The sequence below is a fragment of the Thermobia domestica genome, chromosome 12 (genome assembly GCF_964235325.1).
Source record: "Thermobia domestica chromosome 12, izTheDome1.hap1.1, whole genome shotgun sequence".
In the NCBI taxonomy this organism is placed as follows: domain Eukaryota; kingdom Metazoa; phylum Arthropoda; class Insecta; order Zygentoma; family Lepismatidae; genus Thermobia; species Thermobia domestica.
The window spans coordinates 163534077-163548454 of record NC_137465.1 but is presented as its reverse complement, the minus strand read 5'-3'; the positions used below and the strand labels follow the sequence as shown (position 1 = coordinate 163548454).

The window sequence follows — 14378 nt, the reverse complement described above, 5'->3', positions numbered from 1 at the left end:
CCTAGACAACATGTCCACCTTGGAAAATATCATCCGGATCGGAATATCCAAGGTACCACGAAACATTGAGAGACTGATTGAGAACATAATGAATCAAATTTTCCACTAAGAAGATAAATAAATAAATTTTTCCTGCTTTTTTTAGTAAATATTTTGGTTGCCGTTATAACATATTTTGTGCTTCTGTGATGTTACTGTACGTTGAACGAGTTCCTGCATTAAATATGGCCATTCGATTGTTATGAAAATGTCATACATTATCTCATACGGCCCTCAACGTCAGTAAGTTCTCTTTGATTGGCCCACTCTCCTGTTTCAACTTGCATATACTTGTACTATAACATGTGAGAGCAAATTAGTATGTTTTGACATGTATTTCCAAAAACGAAACACTCTTTGAAAATTCAGGGAGGACAACTGCCCTCTTAACTCCGGCTACTTCCAGCCATGGCCAAGACGGTTCCGATTTGCATAAGCTTTTCTTCCAACAACTTCAAATGTCCGAGTTTCTCTCCTAATCATAAGTTAATATCATTCCTACTATATTTAAAGATTCCCATTTTAATAGTTATCGATACTCAATTGGTAAGAAAAGTCTACTCTTTTTCACTTACTTTTGGTGAGTTCTGACCTACTGTTTAATTAAATTTGGTATTTTTGGACGAGGAACAAGTGAATAACTACGAGTAAGTCATCATAGGGTGTCCCACGTTTTTAGTCTACAAATGTGAGAGCCCTATTTATGCATAAACGACGATATAGTTGATTTCAAAACATACAGTAACTTTTTTTAATTTTAGGAAAACCTCAGAACTCATTCTGTAGTTACCAATTTATCAAAATATCAGAATACATAAAAGTACATTACAGAGTAATCCTCTTGTAGGAGGTAGCGGTCTTCAAACAAAAGTGTTAGCCGAGGATGTTATGTTTCGAAATGAATTTATACAAAAGAAAGATTTTTATTTTTCAACATTTATTATTGACATTTCCGACCGATAACATGTGCCACATAAAGGCATGGGAGGTTCAAAATACAATAAACATATCAACAAACGTAGAAATATTTAGCTTTTATTAAGATCATTAAATGAAATTAACGGAAACCAAAACATAGATTTTTTTTTTATCTTTTAATGAGAACTAGGACAACATACTGTCTCCAGCCGGAGTTCAAATACACGCAAAAGCACATTATTCTCTTTGCTTGCGTCATTTGCGGTGGTAACAGTTGTACATTTAGTCTTTCAGCAAACAGGAAACGTTATCAAATATTAGATCCTACTTTAAAATAAGGTCCCAAGTGGTGACGGTAAAAGAGGAATGCAGAGGGCTGGTTTAGTTGGCTTTTTTGAGAAAGTTATGACATTCCCTTGTATACATAAAGAATTTCTCAACTACTACAAAAGAATTAGTGCTAATTTTTGTTGACGTCGCGACTCGAACGGAGAGACACAAGAGCTCAAAGCAACCTTTTCTTCCCCTGTTACCCTCTCCCCTTCCAGCTTTAATTCGATTCATTACAAAGAAAGAAAGAAAAAGAGAGAGAAACAGGACATTTACTCATTTTTATTTATTGCATCTAACAGCTGCATTTTTCCAACTGAAGGTCAATCGCTTTTTCTGACAACGTGAATTATGCGCTGCAGCAGTACGCAATGAATGTTACTTGCTGCTTGATTCAGCTGGCCATGAGTTTTGTCACTGGACAAGTACCAAGATTCATTTTTGCTATTTAAAAAAAAATATACAGACACACTTGGAACTGTGTTACGTATCTTTGGCCTCTCAGAACTAACATATCATCATGGTTGTTAGAGCTGGGGCCAATGAATAGTCACTTAACGGCATAAAACATGGTGTAGATCAAAAGACTTAAGTTATGTTCTTGTGAACAGATTTTCACCATAACACACACACATTTTTTTGTGACTGTTTCAATGGCTGGTAATGTAATATGATACATTAGAGATAAGCCCAAACAATTGGCTCGACTTAAGGAGAATACTACTATACTGAAAGTTTATTTAAGTGAATAGGGTTAAACTCAAGAAATGTCGCTCAAATGTCAACTCGTTCATATTCCGTTTCGTAAGGCAATGGAAATTCATCTTACGTCATTGTATCAGATTACTCAGAAGTTCCAGAAGATAATTACAAATTTTCAATGTACTAAAAAGAATCAAAGCTCAATTAAAAATTTTAAGGAGAATTTACAATCTAAGAGCTCAATCAAAGAATTTACATCTAACAGAGCTTTAGAGATTTCTCTATGTCAATCTTTGGTTTACTAAATGTTAAAGTTTACCACTAAATACCAACTAGTGTAACTTTGTTAACCCCTGTATATTTTTTAAGGAAACGTTTAATAAATCTAAGTTTCTAAAATATTTATTATTTTCTGGCACTGTCTTTAATAGGGATGCACGCGAGACGCGAGAAGTCTTGTCCCGTCTCGCATTTGTGAGACGAAACACGAGACGAAAGTGAACATTTTATGCGAGACCCGAGACGAGACACTAGATGAGACTCGGTTAAGTCCCGCACGAGAAATCTCGCGAGACTTCTCGCAGTCTCGCAACATTTATGAATTACATGTAATTGTATATTTAGTGATTTTACATTTATTGAGTTTTCTAAGTTGAGCGTTAATGCCTCCAGGAACAAAAAAGTGATTGGGGCAATAGACATTTTATGAAATTTATTATTATTCAAGGTTGATTTTCAGAATTAAAGCCTTCTTTAGTTTCTAAACATCATACTAAACACTGCAGTTAGTTCAACTGTATGATCTGGAAATTGATCCAGAAAGCTTTTTTCGTATCAAGTATAGTTTGCTGGATATTTTGATTCTCGCAATTGTTAACATATTGCGTTATCCACAAGTCCGTTGACACAAGTAATATTATTCCTTGGTGTTGGTGTAAAGGGAGATAGGCGACAATAGATGGCAGCACTGTTCTCCCACACAAATAACGTATTTTTATATTTTCTCTGTTGCTTCCACAAATCTAATGCTAGAGAGTTTAAACTTTCTGAAAAGAAAGTTCAAACCTATTCTAAGGGAACAATCCGCGTCAATTTTGGGTATTGTGACGTTAGAGCATTCCTTGGACTAGAAGCAGGCAAAGACAAGGTTGGAATCCGGTTAAATGAAGACGAAGAAATTTACATATAGATATAGTAAAAGGATCCAGGTTTGGTTCAATGAGTTCAGAAAAACATTAACGGAAACGGTATATTCTTTATATCCTAATTACATTGGCGACTTTTTTTCGGGGCAAAAATGTGCTTGCATGGCATACTGGAAAATATTGCTGGAGACCTCTAAGCTGGAAAACAATGTTGGATTCAGCATGTAGCATGTTGTAAGATTATTAAAAAAAAAGGTCATTTAAAACTAGCGCCACTTCTAATGGGTGGTGAAAATAGGGACTAGTATTGTTCTGGATGTAGTTAACTGACCACCTTGTGGTCATTGGAAAATTGAATAAACGACGGAGAGCACATGCTCTGGTTAATCGTCGGAAATGGTGTAATTTTAATAGAAAGTTCAGAACTTTGTCTTCAACGAGCTAATAATTTGGTGAAATGTGATATTTTCGACATAATCTGGATAAGTATTTATACTATTTTCTTAAAAGTGACTAGTAAAATTTGTTGAAGTTGAATAGGAGTCTAATCTGAATACTTTTACGAGGCATTTTTGTGTTATAATATCTACGAGTGAAGTTTGCAATTTCTATTCCTATTTTGACTGATTATGTAATAATACCAGTGATAGTGACGATTTTTACTAATTTCCAAAAGTATTGTCTGAAAGAGCTTTTAATACGTGTAAGAAGATATTGCTACGAGTGATTGAAGGGAACATTTAACAGTAATTTAACATGATTCATTCATGGATTGTACAGTATAATCAGAATTTGCTGTATGAGTTACTACAATATTCTATATTCAAGTGTGATTTTTGAATAAAATCATTCTACGTTTTAGTGTACTAATGGATTTAGTGATATTTGTGCAAAATTACATTAAAATTTTGATATCTCTATCGTCACCACGTTTTTGTATTTCTAACGCACTCACCCAAATTCCATTATAATGACTTATTTTCTTTAATAATTTGTGTGGGTTTTATACCCTGCACCACGGCGTCTAAATTAATACAAGACGCCGGCGCAAGCAACAATTTATGTTGGTTTTGCTGTAAATTATGCTATTAATTTGACGAAAATTAATAGTCCAGCAATCGAATTCCAGCACAACTTTTCTTTTAAGTTGGAGCGGAGGGGACACAAGTTTGGTTACCATGTTGAACTCTAGGTTCCGTCTCCTTAGGATGTTATGAACTTTCATCCAATGGAAAGCAATTGCAAACCACCATGGATTCACCTTGTCAAGGGACTTTTAGGTCATCATTCATTAACAGCCATAGAATAACACAGTGCAAAATTTTGATCCAGAATATATGCGAGACCTGCGAGACCATGCGAGAAAGTCTCGCGCGAGACGCGAGATGAGACTCAAAATTTTATGCGAGACGCGAGACAAGACCAACATTTGAGGTTGCGAGACGAGACGAGACTTTTTCATTTCTCCTCTCGTCTCGTCTCGCGTGCATCCCTAGTCTTTAACTAACGAGAAATATGAAATCAGTACAGTAGTATATAAGAGCCTGGAATAGGCAACCCTTACTTCTATTGAAATGGAAACATGAAATGGAAATAACCAATCAAACTGAAACTCTCCAAAGTGACATGTTATAAGATTCTTTAATCCTGACAACACTGATGCAAAGCTCTGTTTTCTTCTAAGCCCCAAAGGGAAAGTTTCGAGAAGTGTTGGTATTTTCACTGCTAGCTTCTCATTTTAGATAGTAAATATTTACAATGAAGGGTGGGGGGTGCACGTGCACCTTTGCACACACACACACACACCTAAATCAGACCCTGCCAATAACATATTTCTTGATAAGCATACTAAGTGTGACAAGTTTGATTCCTTTTTATAGAATGAGACCCACTTCTCTCTTAAAATATTTTCATTTAAAAAATTCGGATAAACAGACGTTGAGGAACAGAGTTTCCACGCTTTGTAAAAGATGATTTTGGCGTGTGTTGGTTAACATTACATAATAGTTGTCTTCTCATAAAAGAAAAAAAGTTACAAAAGGAAAAGTTTACAAAACAGTAGTGAGACTTGCCATATTATACGGAGCGGAATGTTGGACGACGGAGAAGAGAGAGGAACAGAAGTTGCATATTGATGCTGTGGTGTATGTGTGGAGCGACCGAAAGGACAAAATTAACAATGAAATAATCCGAGGAACAATAAAGGTGAGACCAGTAGTAGAAAAACCAAGGATCTTATAAATAGAGGATCTGCCCTTACAATAAAATCTTGAAGCCATACGTCACACTTTCGCCACCCCTTCTCTGCCCATTCCGCCCAATAGGATCGCAATGTTTTGAGCCAACAAACGTGGCGGAAACGAAAGTAGCCAATCAGACGATATCGGAAACGAGGGTAGTCAATCAGACGTGCCGATGCTCGGTTGTTTTTTGGCTTCATCGATTTAATAGGATGAAAATACATATGGGCAGATCCTCTATTTATAACATCCTTGAGAAAAACAGTCAAAAAGTAGACTGAGATGGCTTGGACATGTAAGTAGAAGAGTAGAAGACCTTTGTGGTACGTAGCTTATTGAGTTGATGCTATAGAACTGAATGGGAAAGGAGCCTGAGGCCGGCCAAACGAAAAGAACGATATGATGCAATGTGATGTCTCAGCGGATATGACACAAGATAGAAACGGGTGGAGAACAGCGGCAGATACGAGCTGATTGAAAAATAAAAGCTTAGAAGAAGAAGCTGACAGATAATAATGATTATTATCAATAATGTAGAAGTGAGACAGATAGTATCTACAAAGTTCTGTTAAAATGCACTATTACCTGCTTCAACTAGTTCACTAGCCTTCGGTGCACATAGTTCCGGGTTTAATTCTCGGAGAGAAACCATTAAACGTATTACTGTGGTGGTTTGGCTTCCACATTAAACTGAAGATCAACGTTTCATATAACCTTAGTATGGAAAATAGACCGAGGTAAGTGTGGGAGGAAATTGGTCCTACCTACTTCGGTACATTAAGAAAACAAGCCAAGAAAAATGTGCTAAATATAGGCCTATGTGTTTTTGAAATTCAATAAATACGAAAATGTGCTATCTTTTGTGGTTCCCTTGTTTTCTTCCCATTTTCTTCACTCCACCATAGAGCTTACCTCTGGTACGTGGGGTCTTTGGTTCTAACCTTGGACCAGGAAGTTTGTTGTGGACATTGGACAACATTGTGTCGTGGGTTTTCCCGGAATAATTCCATTTCCTTCCACATTCCCATTGCACCAATTATTCTATCATCATTGACTTTCGTCATTATCTGCCTCCCTTAGCATAAAGGGCATGATCGTTGGACATTAAACTCAAATATTTCATTTCTTTTTTTAAAGTTTGCTTGTGTGTCCATAGAAACGCCCAAACACAATAATCCCTTTTTGTTATATCTTTGCTTTCACCATACTTGACGACCTGTCTCCATAGCCGACAGACACTCTTGCACCAGTTAACTGCAATGGTAATCCGTCAACAGTGATACAGTGATACTGATCATTTAGTCACGTGTTACTAGTTAAACCTCCATATTACACGTAAGGGCGTATGCCTGTATATAGGGGAGAATGGGAGAATGGGGGAATGGCGGTCACCTAAGCAAAAATCGTTATAATCTAGCTCGCAAAGCACGAAAAGTTTCCGCGCTAAGTTGATCCTATAGGTAATTCTGTCTAGTTTATTGTGACCAATTTCAAAATACATCTCTTATTTCATTGCCAAGCTAAAAACGAAAATATGAGCATACTTAATTGATCGTTATTTCCCACATGGTTGGGTAATGGCAGTCAGGGATTTCCCCGTGCTTTACATATGAATGAAAAAAAAAAAAAAAAAACTTCAACACCATTAAGATTTCAAATTCATTCATTAACTTTAGAATAGTTGTGTATCTACAGAGACAGATAATAAACCGCAGTTTCGTGTAAAGAAGATTTGAAAAATTACTTATTCATTGAAGTTACATATATTTTTCGTCAACACCTTAATATATTGAAAATATAAATCTATTGGTATTGACAAAAAATCATCAAATGAATATACCGGGACTACCCCTCTCTCCCCTACAGCAAAATATTAACCTAATGTAAAAATGAGAAAAATGATCTTGTGTGTAATCGAATCACGGGGAAACAATTGAACAATTTGAAATGAGGTTTGGACAGGGTGCGAAATCATTTGAAAATGGTGGGGGGGAAGAAGTTCAGCGATCCACACTAATGCTTCGTGGAGCCTCCAAAAAATTGAAATATTAATGTACTATTATTATTATTATTATTATTATTAATAATAATAATAATAATAATAATAATAATAATAATAATAATAATAATAATAATAATAATAATAATAATAATAATAATAAATGTTCAAACTAGTCGTAATTGTTATTTAAAAATACTTTAATGTTATTTATTCATTTAACCAAAATTGGTAACTTATCTACTGCATTTAATATACATTTCGGTGCGTATGGTCCAGGGTTAGACTCTAGTGGGAGCACAGTACCCTTGTGTTTACCATTATATTGAAGATTACATTCGCGAAAATAGCAGTAGAGATATATAAGTCAGAAATAATAGTCTCTGAGAACCGATGTTTTAACCAAGCATTAGAACTACTAACTTGAAGCGCTCCACCTGGCAAGCCATAGATCCTCATGAGCTGTAGAGTCAGAGTATAGTTTTTATTATTATTTATGAAATTCTCGTTTCTTCGCTACGTACGTAGTGTTTCAGTTTGGTCGTTCAGATATACGGTCACCTTTTTAAGTCTAAATAATACTATGTATCTATATTGTATTATTAGCAAGAATATATTATTATAAATAATGATATCAACACAAATACTTGATAGACAACAAAAAGCCGTGTTGCCTCAGTGGTAGAGCGCTCACCTCAGGTGCGTGGAATCATCGGCTGGATCCTAGCTCGCGCCAAATTCTCCTTGTGGTATACAAACAATTGTGTAGGGGTTTTCTCGGAGTCCTCTTGCTTCCTTCCACTATCCTAATCAACCATTATAATTCATCTCATCATGACCGTCTTCCTTAGCCGTGGTAAATATTCATAGGACGTTAAACTTTAGAAAATAAAAGCACAAACACTATAATACGATTGATTTGCTGATTTAAGTTTAATGACCCTTTTCAGCAGCGAGGCTATGAAATGTGGACTTACAGTTTAAGGTGAAATCCGAACTACTGTAATCGTTCAAATTTTTGTCCTGCGGCATCTGTGACTGTCGCGATACTTTTAAGTGTTGCAGCTGTAGATGACTTACTGAATACCTAGTAAAGTTCGCCTAACAAACATGCAAAGTTGTGAACAGCATTCACAACACCAAAAACTCTTTCAGAAATAAGATCAATTCGATGTGCCATGCAGTGTAAGCTAATTAGGCACGGGTTGACATTACTTCTAATTAGAGCAGCAACACCTTCGTTTCCCCCAGTAAACACTGCATCCCCGTCCGAACTAAATCCAACCAGTTTTTCTTTAAGATTAAAAATATCTATGCCATCTTCGGAAAATGCTTGAATAATTTTCTCTTTAAGGGATCTTGCATCGGCATTTTCTACAGGCACTAATTTATAAAAACGACAACAAGGTTTATTTTCTTCGTCCACATATGTTCATATAACAGCAAGTGCTTATCCCCAAACCTGTTTGTAGGTTCGTCCACTGAAATTGAAAAACAATCTGTTTGTTTGAGAAATTTTACCAATTTTGCATGCAACTGGTACGCTAGAGAATAAAGATCTTCATCTCGTCAACAACCGAACAACCGAAAAAGTTAAACACCTGATCCTTTTACAAATAAACTACGTTTTTTTAAAACAGCATGCATTTAAAATTATTGTTTGTCTGAAAATTTTCTTTATAGACCTACTTATATTTTCCTATTAAGGTGTCCCCCCCTTACAGATTTTGGTGAGGGGGAAAAGCAAGTGTAAGTACAATAACTAGTCAAGTTCTTATCATGTTACTTTGATTAAAGGCCATATCGTAGAGGTGGTAAAGCAGGTTCAGTATTGTACCAAATCATACGAGCCTGTCAAGTTAGAAAAATTAAGTGGCTATAAGCTCCCCATTAAATGTATGGAGACACCTATTTGAGTTTTTCTTTCTTTTTTTTTTTTTATAATGTCCGTTTCAACGGGAGGGGAAAAGCGGGGTGACATTTTCCATAATTTCTTTCTTCACATTACAAACGAATGCTTGTTGTTTGTGATCAATGCAAGAAGAAATGGCTGAACAGTTTAAAATTAATTTTCGAACATAGACCTACCACGGCCTAAGTTGTCATTATGTTACTTTTATTAAAGGGCGTATCCTAAGTAGGTAGCTAAGGTTTGAAATTTATATCTAAAATATATTATCCCACGAGAAAGTCAAGTTAGAAAGATTAACCTCTATATAAACTCCTTATTAAGAATAAAGGGATATGTGTCTCAATGTTTCTAAAAGTTTCCGTTTTAAAGGAAGAAGGGGCATGACATTCAAATCTACGGTACATTACCGTAATCGCTTCACGGTAAAACGGCTGATCAGTTTGAAGTAAATTTTGAAATATAGTTTGTATCTACCTTAAGCTTGTATTCATATCAATAGCATAACGCTTGTTGTTCACACGGGAAGAATACGTTTCATTTTAGATATAAAGTTACAAAACTGTCACCAATCATCTTAGGGACCCCCAAAACTATGAATTCAACACTAATACCAGTCATTTTAAATTCTTTTTACATATCACCATCCTCTCTTAGGAGTACTAATGGGGGCTGAATTTGGATTTAAAAGGCATCGGAAGTGTCACTCTTCGTCTCAGCGTACTTGAAAACTATGGATTCGAAACTAATATCCGTCGTCACTGTTCATCTCAGCCACCCTAATATCGATCATATATATATATATATATATATATATATATATATATATATATATATATATATATATATATATATATATATATATATATATATATATTTCCCTCTCCCTCCCCTCCCCTAGGTTGTACCTCAAAGTGAAATAATAAAAGCCAGCCTACACGAACCTCATCTATGTTGAATATTGACCGAGATCGGTCGGACGGTTCAAGAGTTATTAAATCACAAACCTATTCACTTTCATTTTTTTATTTATGTAGATACATAGATTTTGATTAATCTATCAAATCAATTTTAATTAATTTTAACCCTCTTTATCTCCTCAGAAATAAAAAGGGTTGAAAATATAATACCAAAAATATAATGTGAGTTTTTGTTATTACAGTTTGATTGAAATGTGCATCCGAAGTGGGGGAAGGAGGATTCAAATGCTTTCCGAAAACCTATTCTTTCCGTACGAAGGACGGGCGTTTCAGCTACTTGAATATTAAATTTCAGTTGAATTCAATTTAATAAATATAAATGGTTGTTTGTCATTCACTCAAGAGCAATATATGTATGTAACAATTCTATTTTCCTTCGTTTGTAATATAGAGTAAAAAATGCATGAAATTTACTGTAAATTATGTTACAAATAACTTCCAAGGTCCTCTCTTCGCTTCATTTATGATGTGTCCATTACAATCTTCCGTTGTCTAGCAACGGTCTTTTATTAAACAAAAAAAAGGAAAACTGAACTTTTGTTGTTGTTGAGCGTATACTGTAGGCATTTCTTGTCTACCTCAAGGGACAAAGCCTCAAGGGAAATAAAGTTAGTCGTTTCTTTTGAAACTGTCTCTTTGACATGAGATTCTAGTTTCCTATGTCTTTCTCTTATCCAGTGTAGGCCTACTAAAGCATTTCAGAGACTTATAAAGTTTTCTACGTTTATAAAATATATATTTTGCTTTGCCATTACTATATTACACATCTAAAATGTATTACCATTATAAAAATAAAAAAATTTGGAAAGAAAACTTGAATAACGTAAACATGGATAGAACTGAAATATACAGTATAAAGAAACAAACAAATCTCTATGTATAAAAATGAAAGTGATTGTGTTTGTGACGTCATATATCTTGAACCACTCGACCGATCTCGATCAAATTTTCAACACAGATTAGGTTCAGGCCTGAGATGTTTTTATTTTTATTAATTCACTTTGATGGTGCAACTTAAGGGAGGGGGAGGGAATGATATTTAAAAAATAATTGAAAATGTTTGATGTTATTGTTGAATGTATAGTTTTCGGGGTCGCTGAGATAAACAGTGACACTTCCGATGCCTTTCAGATCCGAATTCGTCCATTTATGCCCAAAATGAAACGCATTCTCCCCGTGCGAAGAACGGACAATTTGCTAGTAATAAATAAAATGAAAAGACAGAAATAGTATTAAATAAAAATAAAGTAGATAAAGCAAATAAATAAAAGACTAAACGGAAAAGCAAAGAATAAATATTTAGTCTTTCAGTTTAACGTCCGACGATTATGCCCTTTAGGCTAAGGAAAGTAGATGATTAAGGCAAATGAATGATGATGGAAGAATTGGTGGAATGAAATTGTGGGAGGAAACGGGAGTACCTCAAGAAAAACCTACCTACATGATATTGTCCACCACTTACGTGGCTGGGATTCGAACCAGGGACCTCACGCACCAGAAGTAAGCGCCAAGGAAAGAAAAGTAAGAAATACAAGGAAAAATAAAGTTAAATTAATTAATTTTGTTCACAAGTAATTCTGTGCGCACGGAATAATAATAATAATAATAATAATAATAATAATAATAATAATAATAATAATAATAATAATAATAATAATAATAATAAAAGAACGAGAAATGTCTATGTGTGACAACGTATATGAACAATATACAGTATGCACAATATACATTGAAGTTCAACTACTCTGCCTGATCATTTACTGATTTATATCGTATCATTGAAGTTTCTTGACGTTTAGCGTCTCTATTTTAGCACCGAGGCTATATGATACGTGAGCGTAAAGTTTAAGGTAGAATCGTAATACGTTTAATGCACTCCCACCGAGAATCGAAACCGGGACCATACGCAACAAAGACATGCGTATTAGCTACTAGACTAACGGGTAGGGTTTGGTGATATTGAGAAGTTAATCGTATCTCAAGAAAATATATGAAGGTTAAAGAATTCATTATCATGAAGGGAAAGTTAATTATTATTTTATCAAAGAATTAATACACATGATATTCTTACCTTAATATCAAACACGTTGGAGTTGAATGAAGAGTCCACTGCATTAGAAACGAGTACTCGATCATTAATAAATCACCACCCTGACAATGAACATATTATTATTTTATTTGTAATACTGTATTTCTGGTTGAGATTCTTTTAGTCTGGTTGAGACTCTTTCATTATCATTGGGCTATTGAATAGACAACTTAATTAAGAAGTATCGGACATTGCTTAGAAAGCCAGAAGCAACACCAATGCGAGTCGATATACTCAACAAACAACACCCAGCTGAAAGACATTTTTTAAATCGCGTATATGGATTGTAGTGCTGCAGAGTCAGGACTAGATTAACTCATCTGGAAACCCGGGTCTAGAAAAAAATATGCGGCCCTTCCGACTTCACCTAATACATTTCCGTGAAAGTACAGTGAGAAAGGTAAGGGAATATGTTTCATATTTTTGGCCATATTTTATTTTATGATTATGATTATTTGTTCATGATTCTTTTTAGATAGCCAGTTGAGATTTTGATCAGTGTGGAGGTCCCTTGTCCACCTGAAGATCCGGGAGTATAGCCCCCTAACACCCCCTTTTATCTGGCCCTGTGCAGAGTACGGAGGTTTGAAAGTAATTTGCAGATTTTGCAACGTTACTTGCTTCTCTTAGACGGTAATGGTACTGAACTTAAAGTAATTTGGAAGTTTCTCAAACTTTGTTACTTTTTATGGGTTTGAAAGTAATTTGGACATTTTTCAATTTCTATTACTTCTCGTAGATTGTAATGCTATGGAGTAATACTTAGGACCGTTGACACCTTTACTACTTCTTTAGCTCTCCACCTTGCAAATTCTGGCAAGAATACATATTACGACTAAACAGCAGATAAATTAAAGATTAATAAATGTATCTTAAAATGATTTTTTAAAAAAAACATTAAAACTAACAAAAGAGCTTTGTATTGTTTGATTCGTACACCGATTATTCGTACATAAACAAAATAAACGGAAGCATAGAACGTAGATATGGAGTTTTGACAGCCCAGATTTGAATTGCTATTATACTCACTAGCGATTCAAGCGTTTTTGGCAGAACCTATTGCCATTTTCACAGCATATAGATATGAAAATGACATTCCGTAGTTAGATTTACATAACAAAGCTCAGCTGGAGGAAATCTAAATAATTATTGCCTGTAGTGGAAAATGCATATCTTAAACGAGTTCTCGGATTTTGTGGCGCTAAGAGAGAGAGAGAGAAAGTCCACAACATAATCATCACGTAAATTGATTTTCGCAAACGTAATGATTATCTTAGTTCTTAAATACTATTATTTTCGCGAACAAAAATAATTGTTGATGTATATATATATATAAAATTATCTTATTGAGACAAACAAAATTATTATGGATCTGCATGAATTCTTATGCGTAGTTTCCGAGAAAAACGATGCTTTTCAAGAAAGATATTAAAACCAAACTGATTGTAAAATGCATATTAACACAGCTTTCCATTGTGACATTAGCAAGATGATAGTACACAGTATGGTTAGTAAAATGTAGAGCAAATTTGTTATTAACTAGTCAAGACTTTGATTTTTGTTTATCTATAGCATTCCCTCAATATAGAATATATAGTATATTAATCGATACGGGACAAACGTTATGCTTGAGATTAAATTCTCATGTGTAATTTTCGGGAAATCGAAAAAAATAACTTTTTGTGGAATTAAAAAGTATCTCGTTTGCCAATCTGGATGATATTAATAGGTTTATATTCTGCTGGAATAAATTATTTACTTATTTATATTGTAGTATACCACGTGGTAGTGTATATAAACAATGCTACCTGCTCTTGTGTGTAAACATCAACCACAGCGCTACCGCCACCAGGAGCACCTATATATTGGAGAGCATCGAGAGGACAGGCACCACTCTTCGATTGGTATCCCACTCCTCTTGCTTGTCTGGAGCACTAGGAGGAACTCAACCTCAAAGCCTCTAGTCTGCTGCAGGACTTTTGCCTTCCTTTCTACCTGGCTTATCTTGCGTCGAGGCTTTGTCCGGG

At 34.9% G+C, this 14378-nt stretch overlaps 1 protein-coding gene across 2 annotated transcripts in view; it reads left to right on the top strand.

Annotated features, from left to right (window-relative positions):
* Positions 1-14378, top strand: part of LOC145665807 (thyrotropin-releasing hormone receptor-like) — a 168898-nt gene that overhangs the window by 69309 nt on the left and 85211 nt on the right. Inside the window, exon 2 of one of the 2 annotated variants that reach the window (XM_081732921.1) lies at positions 10445-10868. The exons of the other annotated variant lie outside the window; for it this stretch is intronic. Within the exon in view, the coding sequence (XP_081589047.1) occupies positions 10445-10449 (5 nt within the window). The 3' untranslated portion in view covers positions 10450-10868. Of the gene's footprint in view, positions 1-10444; positions 10869-14378 lie in introns of those variants that run through there. 2 annotated transcript variants of the gene reach the window in all.